Source organism: Aplidium turbinatum, chromosome 14 (genome assembly GCF_918807975.1).
Source record: "Aplidium turbinatum chromosome 14, kaAplTurb1.1, whole genome shotgun sequence".
NCBI lineage: Eukaryota > Metazoa > Chordata > Ascidiacea > Aplousobranchia > Polyclinidae > Aplidium > Aplidium turbinatum.
The window spans coordinates 15,379,277-15,398,216 of NC_137485.1; the positions used below are offsets into that span (position 1 = coordinate 15,379,277).

At 39.9% G+C, this 18,940-nt stretch overlaps 1 protein-coding gene across 1 annotated transcript; it reads left to right on the top strand.

Moving 5' to 3' along the window:
* Window positions 1-450: 450 nt before the first annotated feature.
* LOC145783043 (cellular tumor antigen p53-like) lies at window positions 451-2,482 on the top strand. Its single transcript, XM_082594809.1, has one exon. The coding sequence runs from the start codon at window positions 459-461 to the stop codon at window positions 1,605-1,607; it is 1,149 nt and encodes a 382-aa protein (XP_082450935.1). The 5' UTR covers window positions 451-458; the 3' UTR covers window positions 1,608-2,482.
* Window positions 2,483-18,940: the final 16,458 nt, after the last annotated feature.

The following is an 18,940-nucleotide window of genomic DNA, read 5'->3' on the forward strand; positions in this document are numbered from 1 at the left end:
TAAAGTGATTAAGCATGACGATCGACGCTAAAACTGGTGTGTCCGCCGTGAGACTTAATTTGTCCGCCGAGATAGCTGCTCAGACCGGACACGTTTGTCCGCCATCAACAAAAACGAATTTCGAGGCCTGGGCTTTGTTTTATTTTTTTCTCTCGATCTTTTCAAGGTACGAACTGATGGTACAAATTGTTGTTGGTACGAATTAGGTTGCATCCATTAAATTATAACCTAATAAAAAAAGCCATCCATAAGTCTAATGAAGCAAGTTTGCAATTTAAGTTTTGTGCTTGCGTGTTGATGCTGTGTATTTCAAATTACTTTTTCTGAAATATACCGTACAAGTTAACAAAATCAGTCGAATTCAGAAACTTTATAATTGATTAATAAAACTTTTACCACCGTAAATGCACTTTCTTTAGTATCTCATTCAAACATTCTGTGTTTAGGTTTTTGTGATAATGATAAATTCACCATACGTTGTGATGGAGAATTTACCTGATTCTCAGCAATCTTTTGAAGAAGTCTGGACTTCTTCTTTTCCATCCAATGGGGAGCCATTGTTTTCTGACTTGAGTGACATAAATGACATTGCAGAGGAATCAACACTTAAAAGTCTACAAACAGATTTAGATAAATTATTTCCAGATATTGCTGAAATTCCACAAAGTAAGGATTTAGTTAATGTGCCATGTGAATCATTTGTTGATCCTGGAAATTTGTTAGATAGCCCCAAAGAAGTTGATTTTTCTGTAACAGCAAGTGATATTGCTCAAAAAACCATTGTCAAAGTTTGCTTGCCTGATCTCCCTGGACATTATGGCTTTGAGCTTACATTTGGAGAGCAGTCATTATCAGTAACAAAAAGCACCAACTTTGTACATTCTGCAGTGCTGAATAAATTGTTTGTACGAATGAATCAAGTTTGTCCTTTTGAATTTCATTGTGCAGTAAATCCACCTCCAGGATGTACTATTCGTGCTGCTCCTCTATTCAAAAACTCTGAACATGCATCAAAGTCAGTGATGCCATGTTTACATCACAGAAAGGGAAGTGAGGTTTTTCTGAATTCTGGTTTTCACTTGGTTCATTCTGAAATGCCTTCAGCATTTAACGTAAATTATGGTTTTAATGCTGAAGGACATGAATCTGTGAGCTGTTCATGCGGCAGTGACCCTTCAAATATGAAAAGCTTTATTTTGTGCTACAAGTTTACTTGTCTATCAAGTTGTCAAAGTGGCATTAACAGACGACCGGTTGTGCTTGTCTTTACTCTTGAAGGTGTCAATGGCGAAATTCTTGGACGTCGAAGTGTCAACCTTTGTATTTGTGCATGTCCTGGTAGAGATCGTGCTCGTGAAGAAGACCGACAAACTCGATCCAAACCCAATAGGAAACTGAAACGTCCTTGTACATCAACTTCCAATGACACTACCTTATCCAAATATATAAAAGATGATTCTAACTCTGGTGATGATGAAACCTTTGTGATGGCAATTCAAGGTCGCAAAAAATATGAGAAGCTTTTGGCAATCAAGCAAGCTCTTGATCTTGAAGAATTAGTTCCACCTGAAAAGAGAAGGCAATATTTTAGTGAAGAAAACTCATAATATGTTTATTTTGCTGTATTTTTTTTAGCTTTTACAAAATCCGAAAAGCATACTATACTGCGACGGAAGACATTTAGCATATAATGATGTTAGCATATTATCGGTTAGTATTTGTTTCAGTTTTATGCTTGATTTGACTTACTGATGTTCATTTTTTATTTGAGCTTCTGAATTCGAGGTATATCCTTGTACTGAAAATGCAAACTGGAGTAAGTAAAGATTTCTGTTACTCGTGTAGTGACTTACTGTGTTAGTTTTGCAGCTCTTGTTCCCTGTCAATTTCAATGCTGTGTTTGGTTAGTCAGACACTATTTGGTATGTTCGACAGCTTTGGTTACTATTTCTTTCTTGCCTTCAGCGTTTACGAAATATTTCTTATGCCAACGTTTATTTTGTTAGTATTTAGAAGTTAGTGATCCACGGACCTTAATACCAAACCAATTGCCAAAAAAATGCAAGTTGTTTAAACGTTAATTCCACTGCATTGAATCAACAACAATAATAGATTTATTACATCATACTAGGCAAACTCCCAAATTTTACATTCTAACATTGAGCTAAAACTTATATAATACAAAACGTATAGAAGCAAGTATGAAAGATTCCTTCCATGACATGTCCTTTACCAGAACATACAAACTGCACCCTCTACCATAAAAGAGGGTTGAGTTGTCAACAGTTTGTACGGTAGCCTACGTTGGTATTTTTTTCTTTTTTATTGTGCACAACATTTATTGTATTGTACAGAATGTTCGTTTATTTTCAATCATAGTGTGAAATCATGCTTTTGTAATTTTTGGCCACTGCTTTTATATTGCTGTTTGAAAAATCAATTGCAAGTTGGTTACCAATTTTTTGTGCGCAGTAAATGATCTTTCCAAAAAAGTCTTTGGTTTTGGCTGCTGTCGAAAAGTCTCTGTGATAGCCTATCATAGATGAGCATTGCAGGAATGGAAATTAATTACGTATTCATTGATTGGCGTTACTTGAAAATTGAAACTATTTAACTACAAGTAGGCTAATATGTATCAGTAGCAGTAATCTATAATTATACAAGTAGTATTAAATACAATTATACACAATAGAAGCAGCGTGTAGTAGTACAATATACTGTGCAATCAAATTGCAAGTAGGCTACCGCACCGTAATATTTAAAGCCAAACACAATTTAATATTTTAATATTAAACTAGCTTGCGTAATCGTATGCAATTATATAGTCAGAGGTGGGCACCCGCTACTTTTAAAGCGCTTGGCCGGCTACTCGGACCAAAGTAGCGCGCGCTACTTCTTCCGCTGTTTTTGTCTAAAGTGACACTAGGAAACACTCAAGTCCCTAGTGACGCAAAAATGACCTTGAAAACGAATGTTATCATTCGTTTACACCAGCGGTTCCCAAACTGGGGTCCGTACAGTAGTTTCAGAGGGTCCGCAATGAGAATTCTTTTAATGATTGGGTTTTGTGGCCGTGCTAACTACTGATATAATAGCCTACTACATAATTTTTCATTCAGGCACGTTTTAAACCTTGCAAGGTTTTGTCACCTTTTCCCGTTCGTTAACGTGCTGGTAGGTCTGTATCGATTTTTGTAGTGAGTATCTTTTTCGTCCCGGACGCGTTAATGACGAAAAATAAAATGATTGATTGATTGTGATTCGATGATACAGCTTTTTCAGGTGTAATGCTTGCTTTATTAATTAGTCTTCAGTTAGCGAATCTTTTAAACATTATAGCTGTAGCCTACTAATACGTCATCTCGCGGTAGCTTTAGCACTGATGGTGCTCCAGCAATGCTGGGATGTCGCTCTGGTTTCCAGACTTTGGTCAAAGAAAAGTTCCCAAATGCAATTGGCACACATTGGATTCTCCATCGTCAAGTACATGATAAAGACGATGTCCCTCCCATGTCCGATAAGTTGTCATGCGTTCCTAGCCTACCACTGTAATTAAAGCAGTGAAATTTATTATAGCGAATGAACTTAATTCTCGTCTTTTTCAAGAATTGTGCAAAGAAAGACATTCTGCATTTCAAAATATTTTGCTTTATAGTTTTATGCACATGTCAGATGACTATCTAAGGGAAAAGGTTCTGAAAAGAGACTTCCTTTTAAGGAAAGAAATACAGGAGTTTCTGAGAGCGGAAACCAGAACTACGCAATAACTTTTCTGACAATAGTTTTTAGATGCTTCTTGCATTTTTGAATCTGTCAACGTCGTCAACATGGCTCTGCAAGAAAAAATAAACGCTCTTCACTCCCATCAAAAGTTCCAAATTGGAAAAGAAAAACTTTTCCTCGTTTCCATTGCTAAATCAATTTTTGGATGATAACGAACTTGAGACAAATGATGAGATTATTCTTCTTCATCGTGTGTCACACGACCGTAGCCCAGAGCATCACGCAGGCTCTTGCTCTATCGTTGAACTCGGCCAAATCCTGTGCAGAGCACCTTGCTTTTAGGTCAGGGCATTCTCAGTGAAGAAATCTGACATTATTTTCCAAATTTACTGGAATTTGGCAAATTGCACCTTTTCATTAACACCCCATTTACACTCAAGTTGGACGATTTACCTTCAGAATCGAATGAAATTCGAGAAGAGTTTATTGACATAATTAACGATGGTGGCGCAAAACTTCGTCACCGAGAAATGTGCTGCAGTGACTTTTGGATATAAATGGGACAGTCCTATCCAAATCTTTCCAAGATGGCATTAAAAGTCCTCGTTCCTTTTGTAACCGCACCTACGAGTGTGAGACAGCTTTTTCCACTCTACTCAATATGAAAAACAAATAGCCTACCGAAACCGACTGGATGTAGTTCACGACATGAGAGTTGCGCTATATGCAAAACCAAACCAAGCATTGACGACTGCAGCAAAACAAGTGCACCCATCCCACTAAACACTTATCGTATTTGATAGTTTTTGCTTTTTCTTTCATTAGTGTGGTTTTTGCGTTTTTTCTATAGCATTCTTTGATTTTTATAGGGCCGCGAAATATCAAAATAATTGCAAAGGGTCCACCAGGCAAAATTTTTAGAAAAGTTTGGGAGCCGCTGGTTTACACTGTCATTTTAACGTCGTTATAGAAAACACATTCTAAGGGAAAATTATTGTTACACATCTTTCAAAAACACGAGCATTTCAAAGAGAGAGTCACTAAGTCCTGCCCGCTTTGGCTTAAGCACATCTTTTCCAACAGAGAAAAGTCTCTCCACCGTAGCACTGGAAGGAATGGGGGTGTTGTATTTCAAGTCAAGCAGATTATATAGCTGCTTGACCACGCTAATGTTGCCAAAAAAACGAGTATTTTTTCACTTTAAATTAAAAAGTAGCGGGAGTGCAACTGAAAAAAAGTAGCGCCACTCCCGCTACCGCTACTTTGGAAAAAAATGACGCCGCTACTGTAGCCGCTACTCAACTAAAAAGTAGCGCGCTACTGCCCACCTCTGTATATAACATATATAGTAAGTTGGAGTGCGCCCACTAGCGGTATAGGATTGAATCTGTCTTGAGTCAAGCTGGAATGACTGTTGGCCTTTCCACGGCGGCAGCCTATGGCTCCAACGCAGTGGCAAACGCAGTTGGCTCCCTCAACTACGCTGTTTCAATAAGTGCTCCCTGGGTGAAATAATCCCTTCATCTTTAAGTGCCACGTTTGTGAAGCACCAAACTGGATGGATAGGCACGGGCAGGCTATAGAATTTGTAATTTTTTTGACTGGCAACACAACTGCGATTCTACTGAATGAACAAGTTAAATTCAAGGGTCCCACTCGACCTAAAATCATAAAATTTTGCTTGATTTGGAAAAAATCATAAAATAGCATAAAATTTAGACACCATCATAAATCAATCAATCAAGTTTATTTCGGCATAGCTCCACATTCATTTTCAATGTACACATCAGAAGATATAACAAATCGCTTTTTTGATATGGAAACTACACCATGGAGGCACCGAAAAAACTATGCGGTTATCAAAGTCAAGGTGCCCCCACATGGGATGTTTTACTGGATACAATATAGGCTATAATTGGATTAATAGTACGGAAAAAAACAAAACACTAACACAAAGAAAAACAACAACAACAACACCAAAAGGAGACAAATTATTTATCAACAACAGTAGCCTAAAGCAACAATATAATCACAGAAAGGCACTTAAATGGGTCAGTAAGTAGTAGCCAAAATCAGTTTAGGATGCAAGCAATGCCAAAAATCAGCTTTAGTAATTTGAAATGAGTTGTTTTTTATATTCCTTTTTGAAAGAAGAAAACGACAACATTGTGATTTGCTTTGGGATATTATTCCACAAGGTTGCTCCAGCATATTTGATGCATTTTTTTCCAGAATTGGAATTTATTTGCTGAATATATATAGACTCTTTCTTCGCACTTCTGGTTGAATACTTGTGAATGTCTTTAGATTTTGTAAACATGTTTTCAAAATGATTTGGTAATATATTATGATGAATTTTAAACATAAATTTTCCTAGTTCTAGTCGATGAATATCCTCTATCTTGAGTAGGCTATATATCAAACTCTTTATATTTGGGGGAAAGTTTTGTATTGTAGTCGCAGTTGGCTATACATCTCAGTGCATTGTTTTGCAAGGTGTTTAGAATTTTAACATATAAAAAATCATAAAATTTAGTTGTGATGGAAAACTGAGCATGTAAAAATCAAAAATTTTGTAATATCCTAATGTGTAATAGTTGTGAAGTTTCAACCATGATGACAGAGCATAATTATTTGTGTAACGATTGTGACGCCGTCTGCGGGATGCGTTGATTTAGGATAACATGTGGTTGCGTAACCAAGTCCAGCGTTGCCTGTGTGGAGCTGGAATTAGAAGAGGAGCTTAGCTAGATACTTTCATTGCATGTTTTAAACATCATTAGGCATAGACAAGATTTCAAGACATTGCAGTTCTTGTGGGAGAATGGTGAAAGGATGATTTGACAGCAATGTAGGCCTATTAGGAAAAAGCGCAGGGCTAGGCAAGGAAACTATATAGGCCAGTGGTTCCCAACCTTTTTTGGTGTCGGGGCCGAATTTCAAACTTCAGAGTAGCCTACGTATGGAGCCGCATGAAAACACTCAAGTAATTAACGTGTGCTTTAGCGGATAGCCTATGTGTGCTTTAAGCGTGCTTTGTGCTAATTGGTATTGGTTGCAAATTATTGGGCTTGTCTTTGTGTTGATTTGCCTGTTTTGGGCTTGTTTCTTAGATTCACTTTCTTGTTTTCAAAAAAACAACCTGACATCACTGTGTAAGATGTAAAATGAAAATTTCACTGACAATGCAACCTCTACGACACAACGACAATACAGTTTGGGAACGTTCAAATATTACGTAACGCCTTCGAGGGGGAGGGGGGGGGGGGTTTATGCAAAGCGTTACGTTAGCGTCACATCGGGGGGGAGGGGGTTCAAGCAAAACGTTACGTAACGCTTTCGAGTACGGAATGGTAGTTTTTTGTGGTGAATTCGTAGTGAAAAAGCGCTACATGGGGGAGGGGGGGATTGAAAAAAAGCGTTACGTTGGCGTTACATGGGGGAGGGGGAGTCAAAAATTCGGAAAAAAAGCGTTAGGCTACGTAATATTTGAACGTTCCCTTTGTAAACAATTTTGACTTCGCAAACAATTTTGACAAGTCATAAAATAATCGCCCTAGTTATTATAAATAGATTTTTTTTTTTTTTTGTGGGATTTTCAGGGGTCAACGAGAGCCGCAAGAAGGCTAGCTTGGAGCCGCATGCGGCTCTAAGAGCCGCGGTTGGGAATCACTGATATAGGCCATTTGCAAGCAATGTGTTATTTTATGTTTTCTACTTCTACTCAAAAGCTGTAGGCTTTGACGTGATGACTTGCATTGACTGTTTTTCCATAATCGCTTCTTATGCTTAAAATGTAAAAAGAAAAACTTTAAAAAATTAATTATTACAAAACATTGAGCTCTGATGGAAAATCATAAAAAAAAGCATAAAATATTGATGAAAGATCATAAAATAGCCAAAAAAAAATCATAAAAATTTTGACTTTTTTGGCATAAAATCATAAAAAAATAGGAACATCTTGAGTGGGACCCCTGTAATTTGTAACATGTAGCCTACAGTAGGCCTATCTTGTTTTTAACTAACAAATTTAAATTTATGAGCACATTTTGCAGAAACCTATGAGAACTAAAATTTGAAAATGCACTTCAACTGTGAAAATTCAAAACCTAAATTCCGCTCTCACGGAATCTAGGTCACGCTTCCCCACAAGTGCCACTTTCACGATAGGCTATTACTGATAAAAAGGCACTACCGGTATATTATGAAATAAGCGGGGAATTGAAAAATGCGCACACTCAGAGACAGACTTTAAAAGAGTACAGACTGAACTACCGTACTCGAAAACGAAAAGGTAAAATTCACGACTGGAGAATGTCGCTTTTCTGACACCGGTCGATAAAACTAAATTGGTTAGAGACTTTGACTTTGAAGGTAGATGGGAAGAGAAAATGGGGACGTTCAAACGAATATGGAAAAATAGGTGAAGATTTCGGCAGACAAAGTCTAAATGAAAGAAGAAGAGGCGATGAACAAAACGAAATGTAGCTACAATAGGAGTGAAGGCAAACGCTGCAATTAAGGAAAGAGTCGCCCCCCCCCCCCCCCCCACTAGTATAGTGAGGACAAAACCGAATTAATTTAGATGATGATGGAAAAGTTGCACAGGTTCCCTTAATAACAGGGAGACAACGAGACGACGACCACTAATAGGCCTACTGTGCAGATGACGATTTTGAATAGGCCTACTGAAAAGTTTGGGTATTTATCAGGACAATTTTCGTTTCTAGCACTACTTAATCTACAACGTATATCTGATGAAAGTGAAAGTAAAAGCAACAATAAACAGGTTGGTTTATTGCTTCACTGACGCTTCGCGCATCATGACAATGCGCATCCTCAGAGCGAATAACATAGGCCTACAAAATAAAATTTACAAAGTTATATAGTGCGGTGCGATTGAAGGCAAGAAAAAAATAAAACACAAAATATTTTAAAGATTGGGCAATGATCTGGTTGAGTAGGCTACGTTGTAGGCTATTGTTGTGGCGTGATGTTGATGAAGCAACTTTCTGCCTGGTGCGTTGATAGAACAGTGATTTGTTTCATTTTTCAATCAGTTTAGGTTGTTTTTATTTCAGATAATTACAATGAAAAAAAATAGCCTATATGCCAAACAGAGGTCTAAAAAAGGTAGAAGCGACAAAACTCGGACGTTTTAACGTGCATGACACCAAAGCATAAAAATCAGTTTAAAATATGGCACGATTTGCAACACCTTAGTAGATTTATCAAAGAGAAAAAAAAACGAAGAGATCAATAGGCTACCTGGTGATTTGAATATTGCTAACGTAAGCGCAAACCTGCCTTCCGTCAAATTGTTTTAGAAGAGACAAGAGAGCGTATTTGCTTTCGTGTTGCAGTAGGCTGCAATAATTAAGTTAACCACATAAAACGCCTGACCATCAAATCACTCCCACCATTTAACAGCGAAGTAATAGTTTTAGCATCCTTGGCTTGAAATTGTTATTAATTATTTGAATCATGCAAAAAAGCTATATTCAAATAATAAAAAAGGAAATAGGCCTATATAAAAAACAAAAGGCATAGGGGAAGAGCGGGACTTGTAAACTGGAGTGTCGCAAAAGGGGATGAAAGCTTCGTCAACACCATCAGGACATCATCATCTACCAGCTCATCCATTCCATCACCCACCAGGACAAGAAACAATAACTTAAACTGGATCTCAAACCTCAATCGTAGTAGACTACTGTGTGATGTGCAGTCTGACCATAGAAAGAGCTCAACGCCATGCTTTCCTGGGCCACATCGAAACGGGCTTTTGCCTGAGGATGGGTTTCTTTTAGGCCTATGTCTGGTTTTCTTTCTTCATCCCATTAATAGGGGAGATGTGGGACCTATTCAACAAATTTTGATTTATTTGCCTGGAAGCTCTATTTTTCATCCGAATTTCCCGAAACTTGTTCCGAGCACAAATAACATTAACGTTTACACTCTGTGAAAAGATTAAAATTTTTTAATAACTTCTAACACATTTTTTCTCTAACTTAATTAAATTTTTTTCTAAATTGTTGAATAGGTCCCACCCCCAGGGTACCAATTCAACACCAATCCGACCAAAACATCTGATTATTATTTTTCTTTTTTTAATAAAGAAAATGCAAAAAGAAAAGTATTTTTACACGCACATGAATATGTTATAACCTCAGGGGCGTTGCCAGCGTGGTTGGCGCCCCCATGCCGAAAAGTTTTCAATAAAGAAAAAGGTCCGCTCCATTTAATTGAAGTTTGGCCCCTCCGATCCTGATAAGCTGGCGACGCCACTGGGAAGCCATGTAACAAGTTAATGTCTATGGCACTTACGGTTTTTGCAGGTTAAACTACTGTTACGGCCAATCTCTGTACAAATCAAACGTCATATAAAACCGTTCAAGTCTACTGAATATTACGTCATGGAACTTGCTAGAAAATGTGCCAAAATTGCACCATCGTTCATAGACTTGTGTCAAACTTGTTTGGACTTGTTTGGGCCTGTTTAAACAGGAAATATTACATCAGCTTGAACACCTGTTGGAATGACTTCATAATTGTCTTTCATTTATTGCGTCACAGTTACTTTCTACGTGAATTTGAGATATTGATATCTATTCTGGTCATTCGTAAAATGATTGTTTGAAAGTTGGCCGCACATTTAACTGTTGGCTTAGTGCTTGCTAGCTGGACAAAGGTTCCGTCTTTTATCCAAGTAATCTGTTGTGTAGTGACAGTTTAAGTGGTGTAGGCGTTGCACCCCCTCGTTTTCGGTAGCCTCGGGCTAATTTTACAGGAATACACTGTTTGAAAAGAAGTTCAAGTGTGTGTTTCTTCGGTCATTATATACAGACGAACGGATTAGGGAACTTTATGTTAAAATTTTCCCAAGAAGAGATTATGGTTTACCGCTGTGACCATAAAAAATAAAAGACGAAGTTAGTTAGTTGGTAGGCCAAGAAGCACTTAGAAGCAAAAAAAATAAAAGACGATTCTCTGTCTAGTGTTTGGCACAGAAGCACTTAGAAGCAAAGAAATAATAAAAGAAGATCTTATTGGTTGGTAGTCTAAAGAAGCAAAGAAAATTAAAGACATTTCTTCTCGGTAGGCAACTGAAGAACTTTAAGCTAAAAAGTAAAGACATTTCTTCTCAGTTTGGTACAGAAGAAAAATAACTTTGACATTTATTGGCAAGAAAGAAGATTAAAGGCAATCCATCTGTGCTTGAAGATTCAAGTGGAAGAATCCAAGCAAGTTTTGTGGACGTTTGGACTTCACATACTCGTACAGCTACGGTATCGTGCATTTAAATTCTTTTTTGTATTTTTACGGTCTTTGCAGTTAAGTTTTTTATAACTACTGTAATTTTGTGTGTTTGTGTAACTTAATTTTTTAATTGTTAAATTTAGCCCTAACATTAATATGTCTACACTCGGTGGTGACAGGGACTCGACCGCCGTCGACTCGACTGAGTTTAAGCCTGATGATGTTCTTTGCGGTCGGGCAGGCCATTCTGGGGAGGGACCCATTAACGATGAGGCTAAGTCAGTTCGAGAGGCCCGGCATCTTAGACGGGATATTTTGACTCAAATTGGGAAACTTTCTGTGGCCCTAGGTTCTTTGAGTGATAAGCAGGAACTGTTAATTTTTAGATCTAACTTATCTACTTTTGAAGAGGAATTAAGGCATTTCCATGCTCTTTTGAGTAAAATTGTTAACTCTGCAATCTTGGCAGAACTTCGTGATAGGGTAGATCCCGAATTTAACTCGTTAAAAAATAACTTCGAACAAAAAGAAAGTGATTTCTCAGATAGGTTAGATGCTGACATACATCCTGAGGATAGCGCCTCAAATGTAAGCACTAGGATGTCTGAGAGCTCGTCACGGATAGTTGCACAAATTAACCTACAGCTAAGACGAGAGGAGCTCCAGATCCAAGCCGAGGCCGAAGCAAGAGCTGCTGAGGCCGAAGCGAGAGCTGCTGAGGCCGAAGCGAGAGCTGCTGAGGCCGCCGCGAGAGCTGAGACCATACGAGTTGAGGCCGAAGCGAGAGCTGCTGAGGCCGCCGCGAAAGCTGAGGCCGTACGAGCTGAGGCTGCCGCGAAAGCCGAAGCGAGAGCTGCTGAGTTCGCACTCAAAGACGCACAGTTGAGGGCTGAACAACGTAAGGAGGTAGCTTTAGCTAAATATCGTTCTGAGTTGGGCTCCCGGCGTAGCTCTAGGGAAGGGCTCTTCTAGGCATTCCAGAAGTGAACATCAATCGCAGTTTAATTTACCTAACCTTTTCCAGACGCCTGTTCAATCTGTAAGTGGACCTGTACAATCCACATGTTTTCCAGCTGTTTCAGGAGGTCTCGGGGCCGCGGCTAAGGGTCTTCCGAAGGCTGTAGAGCCAAGGTCTGCAAATTACAACCGAACTCCTCCCCCAGAGCGTACAGGTCACGGGGCCGCCATTAGCAGTAATGCTTTGCCCTCTTCAAAGTTTTCTGCGCCGCTAGTTGCTGATCGCCCAGCTACACGTAATTTAGGTGGTTGTGAGAGGCGTATCGTGTCTCCTGATTTTAACGTGTTTGAGGATCGTGATCAGGCTGTGCATGTGACTGAGCCCACTCAGCCCCTTAAGGGATATAGCTTGTCTTCTCCCGCTAAATCGAGTTCTCAACAGCAGGATTGCTTTTTTGAATACCAAAATAGTAGGACGTTCTTCGATAAGGCGGCCTTGATTGGTTACGATGGTAATAATATGCCATTTGTCTTCTTTAAAAATCGTGTTATGGCCTTGATGGCAGCTTCGCCCTTTAAGGGAACTCGTTTGACTTTGTTGCAAGCAGCTTGTGTTAGAACAGCTGCACAAACGATTGCTAATTTGGTTTCCGACACTCCTGGCTTGTCAGAGGAAGACAGGATAGAAATGTCGTTATCTAGCTTGTCCCAACGTTTTGGAGTTCGTGGAGGTCTTTTCGCAGAACCAGAAATTAGAAAGTATCGCTATGGTAGCAAATTGACTTCTATCTCTTCCAGTGATTTGAAAGAGTTTAAAGATGAATTGTCGCAGTGTTTGCTTTACGCGAAAGCTTATGGTCAGCGTGATAAATTAGAAGGACGTTTTGTTTTGGATTTGGCTAAACGACTCCCGTTTGACGCTAAGCAGCGTTATCTTGACTTTTTAGGTGATCAGTATGGTAGCACTGAGGAACCTACTTTTCAGAGTTTGTTTGATTTTGTAGTACGGGAGGAAACGCGCAAGTCGACTGATTTTAGCATTATGCTAATGGGCGATTCTGGTGAGTCGCAGCATTTTAAAAAGTTTGGCAAAGGAAAATTGCCTTCATGTCCGGTTAGGCAGACGTCGGTAAAACCCCATGATAATGTGATTTCAGGGAGTTCGCAGTACTCGACTGCTGTTGGCGCACCGCGCGGCGGTGAAGCCAGACATAGTGACATACCGGCGTGTTTTTGTTGTTCGTCACGTGGTCAAGTTGAATATCATTTTTTGTCTAATTGTAAAGAATTTTTGCGCTTGACACCTAAAGATCGGAGAGATGTCATTGTGAAAGCTGGCAAATGCTTGAATTGTTTGCGCCAGCATATGGTTAGAGACTGTAATCATGCAAATAACTGTCGTAAGTGTGGACCTACCAACGATAGGAAACACTATTTTCTTCTGCATGATTTTTATGTGACGTCACGTGATTCTCTGGATTTGGTCGGTAAAGATGAGGCTGGTGCCAGAGTTCCTGTGCGTAATGTTAAGATTGGAAATGTTAAAGCAACCTTTAACCGCGTTACTGCTGCTCGTGTTTTGAATCCAATGACTGGCAAATCGAAGTTGGTGTATTGTCAGCATGATCCTGGTTCGCAGTTGACCTTTGTTTCGAGTGACTTGGTGTGCGAACTTGGTCTTAAACCGTATGATAAAGCGTCGTTTAAAATGGATACTCTGGCTGGTCAGAAACCTACTTGTGCTGACCTTGTTAAACTCAACATCCAGTCGTTAGAGACTGATGAACTGTTTTGTGATATAACCTCGGTGGTTAACCCAGCTTGGGCTGACGATGTTAAAACTTTACCCCATAAACAAGATTTAAGTGGTTTCCGTCATTTTCATGACGTGAATATGTTTCATTTGAATGATTGTAGTACTGTAGATGTACTGATTGGCAACGACAACGCTTATTTGATGTGTGCAAAAGAAGAGCGTGTTGGTGACAATCGTAGTGAACCACATGCTTTGCTCACTCCTCTCGGTTGGTTGGCTTGTGGTGGTAAGTCACCCTTAGTTGAAAGCGTTGCTAAAGTGTGCAGAGTGCAGACGTCTTCAGAGTCGGATGTCATCTCTGGCTTTCAGCGTAAAATTGAGTCTCGCGATATGGAAATAGCAGACCTGAATAAAGTCATTCAGGATTTGACTTTGCAAAATGAAACCTGTGAATTGTCTCGCAATGATATTTTGGCTAGAGAACTTGTCGAACCGAATATTGAGTTGAAAGATGGTCGATTTGAGATACCTGTTCCGTTGAAGGAAGATATTGATCTACCTAACAATTTTGTGTTGGCGTCAGATAGAGCTGCTGCTTTAAGAAAGAAAGCTTTAAAACAACCTGAACTTCGTGATTTCCTTACTGACACCGTGAAAGATCTTAAATCTAATGGCTATATTGAGCGTGCGGGTGAAGCAGGAAATGTCAAGGGATTTGAATGGTATTTACCATACTTTGTGACGTCACAATTAAAAAAGCGCATTGTTTACGATGGCAAGTCTGAATTTCGAGGAACTTGTGTTAATGATGTAATGTTTTCGGGTCCTGACTTGTTAAACCCTCTGGTAGATGTCTTGGCTAGATTTCGGCTTGGTAGATTTGGTCTCATGGCTGATGTGACTAAATGCTTCTTTCAAATAATGTTACCTGAGTCGCAAAGGGATTTGTTTCGTATATTGTGGTTTGAAGATGATGACTTTGAAAATGGTAGGATGGTACCATTTCGTTTTTGTGTACACCCTTGGGGAATAAAGAGTAGCCCGTATATCGCTTGCTTGGCTATAAAGAAAATGATCGAGCAGAATCCCAGCAGTGCTGGTGAATTGACTCTCTGCAATATTGCAAATAATATGTACATGGATGATTTTATATTTTCGGCTGATAGCTTAGAGGAAGCTCAGCAAATCACTCATGAATCAATTGCTTTGTTTGATAGCCGTGGGTTTAAACTTGTTAAGTGGAGTGCTAACAAGGAGGCTATGATTGTCTTGTCAAATTTGGATAATGAGATGCTTTCACCTTTGATTCGTGACATTGACTTTCAGACTGAAAATATGACCTTGCCATCAGCGAAGACATTGGGTTGTGTGTGGCAAACCGAGTCTGACGAGATGCGTATCGCATGTTCCTTAAAGCCCTTAGCTAAACACACGCGCCGAAGTATGCTCAGTCAGCTTGGACAAAAATTTGATCCGCTAGGCTTTGGAGCGCCATTTTTTCTAAAAGCACGCCTTATACTTCAGCAATTGGCGATAGACAAGTTTGATTGGGACACCGAGGTCCCTGATAGCTTTGTTAAAGAGTGGGAGTCGTGGCTTCGCTCTTTGGACCTGCTTAAGGATTTTTCGTTACCGAGATGGTATTTTGCAAACTCTGGTGTGTGCAGTCCGGATGATATTGTTTCATATCAATTGCATGGGTTTAGTGATGCTTCGAATCAAGCTTTCTCTTCTGTTGTTTACTTACGTAGACTGGTTAACGGAGTTCCGAGTGTGTCTTTCGTTCTGGGTAAATCTACCATTGTTGTAAAAAATCAGTTTTCTTGGCCGATAGCTAGGAAGGAGCTTGTTGCCGCTTTGAATACAGCAAGACTCGTGAAGCAGGCCTACGAGGCATTGAAGATGCCCGACTGCAGTAAGTATTTTTGGTGTGATTGTCGGACTGTGTTGCAGTGGGTTAAGAACCCTGATTTACGTTTGAATAAGTTTATTACGCGTCGAGTTGAGCATATTTTATTGTTGTCTGGAGCCCAGGATTGGCGTTTTTGCCCTACCGATATGAACCCAGCTGATGTTGGCACAAGGCCAAATCTTATTACAAAGAAAGAGTTTCGAGAGTTGTGGTTAAATGGTTCTAGTCTTCTCTATCAGTGTGAAGAAATTCCATCTGTAGAAAACCCCACTCCAGTACCTGTCCATAGCCTATATCTTCGTGACGAAGAGGGGTCGCTTGACGTTGCACAGGGTGGCCTTCACAGATTGATCGAGGCCGCACCTTCTTTGTATGTTATGAAAAAGAGAATTGCTTATTTGGTTGCTTTTGTTGAATTTTTGTGCTGTAAAACGAGAAAGCGTAGCTTTATGAAGCCAAAACTGGACGCCTCTTATCTTAATAGAGCCTTAGACTTAACTGTGAAGTTTGTTCAGAAGAGCGTGTATGGCGATGTGTTACATTTAATGACCAAACGATCGCCGGATGCACTTGAGGAAGTGATAAAGCGGGGTAGTGTTGGCGCTTTGGAAGCAGCTGACTCGAAGGCTGACTCGAAGACTATATGTCACTTCGCTGCTTCCTGTCGTCTGTTGTATCGCATCTGTGATCGCAGTATGTTATCGCAATGGGCGCAAATAAAAGCATGACTATTCGCAACGTGAGAAGGAACGCTTGAAGGAATTGCGTTCACTTAAAAAGTACAGACCTTGTGTAGATGATGCTGGTGTAATCCGCATTGAAGGGCGCTTAAGTAATTCTCCCGAGATTTCTCTAGAAGCAAAGCATCCGATTGTTTTGCCTTCGAAACACCCCTTCACTAGGCTTGTTGTACTGTCGCATCATAATCGAAATGCGCACTGTGGAGTACAGCACACTTTGTTGTCTACGCGACAGAAGTTTTGGATCGCTAATGGTAATGCTTCCGTGAAGAGGTATCTTAATGATTGTGGTGTATGTGCGATTGAGAAAGCTCGGCCTATAAGGCAGCTCATGTCTGATTTACCTTTGTCTCGCACAACTGCCCATAGGAAACCCTTTTTTGATTGCGGCTTGGACTATCTTGGACCATTGACCTTTGTTGAAGGTAGGAGTCACAAAAAAAGCTTGGGGACTCTTATTCACATGTATGGCATCTCGCGCTATTCATGTTGAGCTGGTCACGTCATTGTCGCTGAGTGATTTTTTACTTGCCTTTACAAGGTTTACAGATTTACGTGGGCAGGTTAATGCTATCTATTCCGATAATGGAAGTACCTTTCAGGCAGCATCTAAGAAGTTACCCGAGTTGATAGAATCAGCTGAATTTCACAACGCCCTGAGACAGAGAGAGATGAACTGGGAATTTATACCTCCGTATGCTCCGGCGCAAGGTGGCGCCTGGGAGGCAATGGTTAAACAATTTAAAATTGCATTTTTTCACATTTTGGACTCTTCAATTCGTAAGCCCAATTTATTGAACTGCTTACGTACACAGGCAGTGCCGTTCGGATCGTGAACGAACGCCCTTTGGTACCTTTGAGTGACGACCCTAGGGATTTTACTGTCATCACCCCTGCCTCACTTTTGACCCCATACTTAGACCCATACTGTGCTGTTGGGCAACCACATGATCGTGACCAATTAAGAAGGGATTATCGGTTCAATTTGTCACTTTCTCAGCAGTTTTGGAGTAAATGGATCGATTTTTACTTGCCAGGTCTTCAGGGCCGGAAAAAATGGCTAAAAATGGCCGAGAATTTGGAGCCTGGTCAACTTGTAGTGGTAGGTTCTCTCCAAGACATTGGTAAACGTGGGAAGTATCAACTTGGGAGGGTGCATGAGGTAGTTCCACAAATTAGGAAAGGGAAGCCTGTGGTTCGTAGAGCCAAAGTTGCCGTCTGCAACTATGATGAGAGTACGGGGAAAGTGAAAGTAGACTACGTGTTGAGGGATATTTCGTGCCTCGCCCCCGTAAAGAACACCTAAGTGTTAGGGTTTGAGCCTGGTTTTGTCTGCGGTGGCCGATACTTGTCTGAGCCCGGAACAGTCGGTTATTATCGCAACTATTGTATATAGCGTCATTTAGCGTGTACCTATGGTACCAATTTCATGTATCGTCGTGTTTATTCTTATTGCTGTTCATTCTTTGCATGCCCTTTGTATTTGCGTATTAACTTAAACGTGAGTGATTCAAAAAATTTGTGTATCGTGTGTTTTATTCATTGGCTCACGATTGTCCTTCAATTCTTTTTTAGTTATGCCATGTTAGACTGTCATGACTAGGGGCCGCTATGTTACGGCCAATCTCTGTACAAATCAAACGTCATATAAAACCGTTCAAGTCTACTGAATATTACGTCATGGAAGTTGCTAGAAAATGTGCCAAAATTGCACCATCGTTCATAGACTTGTGTCAAACTTGTTTGGACTTGTTTGGGCCTGTTTAAACAGGAAATATTACATCAGCTTGAACACCTGTTGGAATGACTTCATAATTGTCTTTCATTTATTGCGTCACAGTTACTTTCTACGTGAATTTGAGATATTGATATCTATTCTGGTCATTCGTAAAATGATTGTTTGAAAGTTGGCCGCACATTTAACTGTTGGCTTAGTGCTTGCTAGCTGGACAAAGGTTCCGTCTTTTATCCAAGTAATCTGTTGTGTAGTGACAGTTTAAGTGGTGTAGGCGTTGCACCCCCTCGTTTTCGGTAGCCTCGGGCTAATTTTACAGGAATACACTGTTTGAAAAGAAGTTCAAGTGTGTGTTTCTTCGGTCATTATATACAGACGAACGGATTAGGGAACTTTATGTTAAAATTTTCCCAAGAAGAGATTATGGTTTACCGCTGTGACCAACTACACAATCGGTCCCTTCAGATGAGAACTTGAAAATTCAACAGTCTGTTTACTGTTGAATTGGTCCCTGAGTCGAGTGTTGAATAGGTCCCACAACCAGCCATTTTTACATTTGACTTAAAAACGTTCTATTTGTGATAGTGTCAGATATGAAACTATGCAACTGCCTACACTAACTGCCAAGCAATATTAACCAACATCAAAGCTTGGTCAGTGTGCTGTCTAAGACTATTAATCAAAGATTAACTGCACTCTTCGGAAATTTTTTTTGTACGGGGGCCCCCTGATTTAAAAGTGCCCCAGGCCCCCCATCAGCTAATTCCGGCCCTGCTACTACATGATTTTCCATTCAGGCACGTTTTAAACCTTTCAAACATCAATCATTTCAATCATTTTATTTTTCGTCATTAACGCGT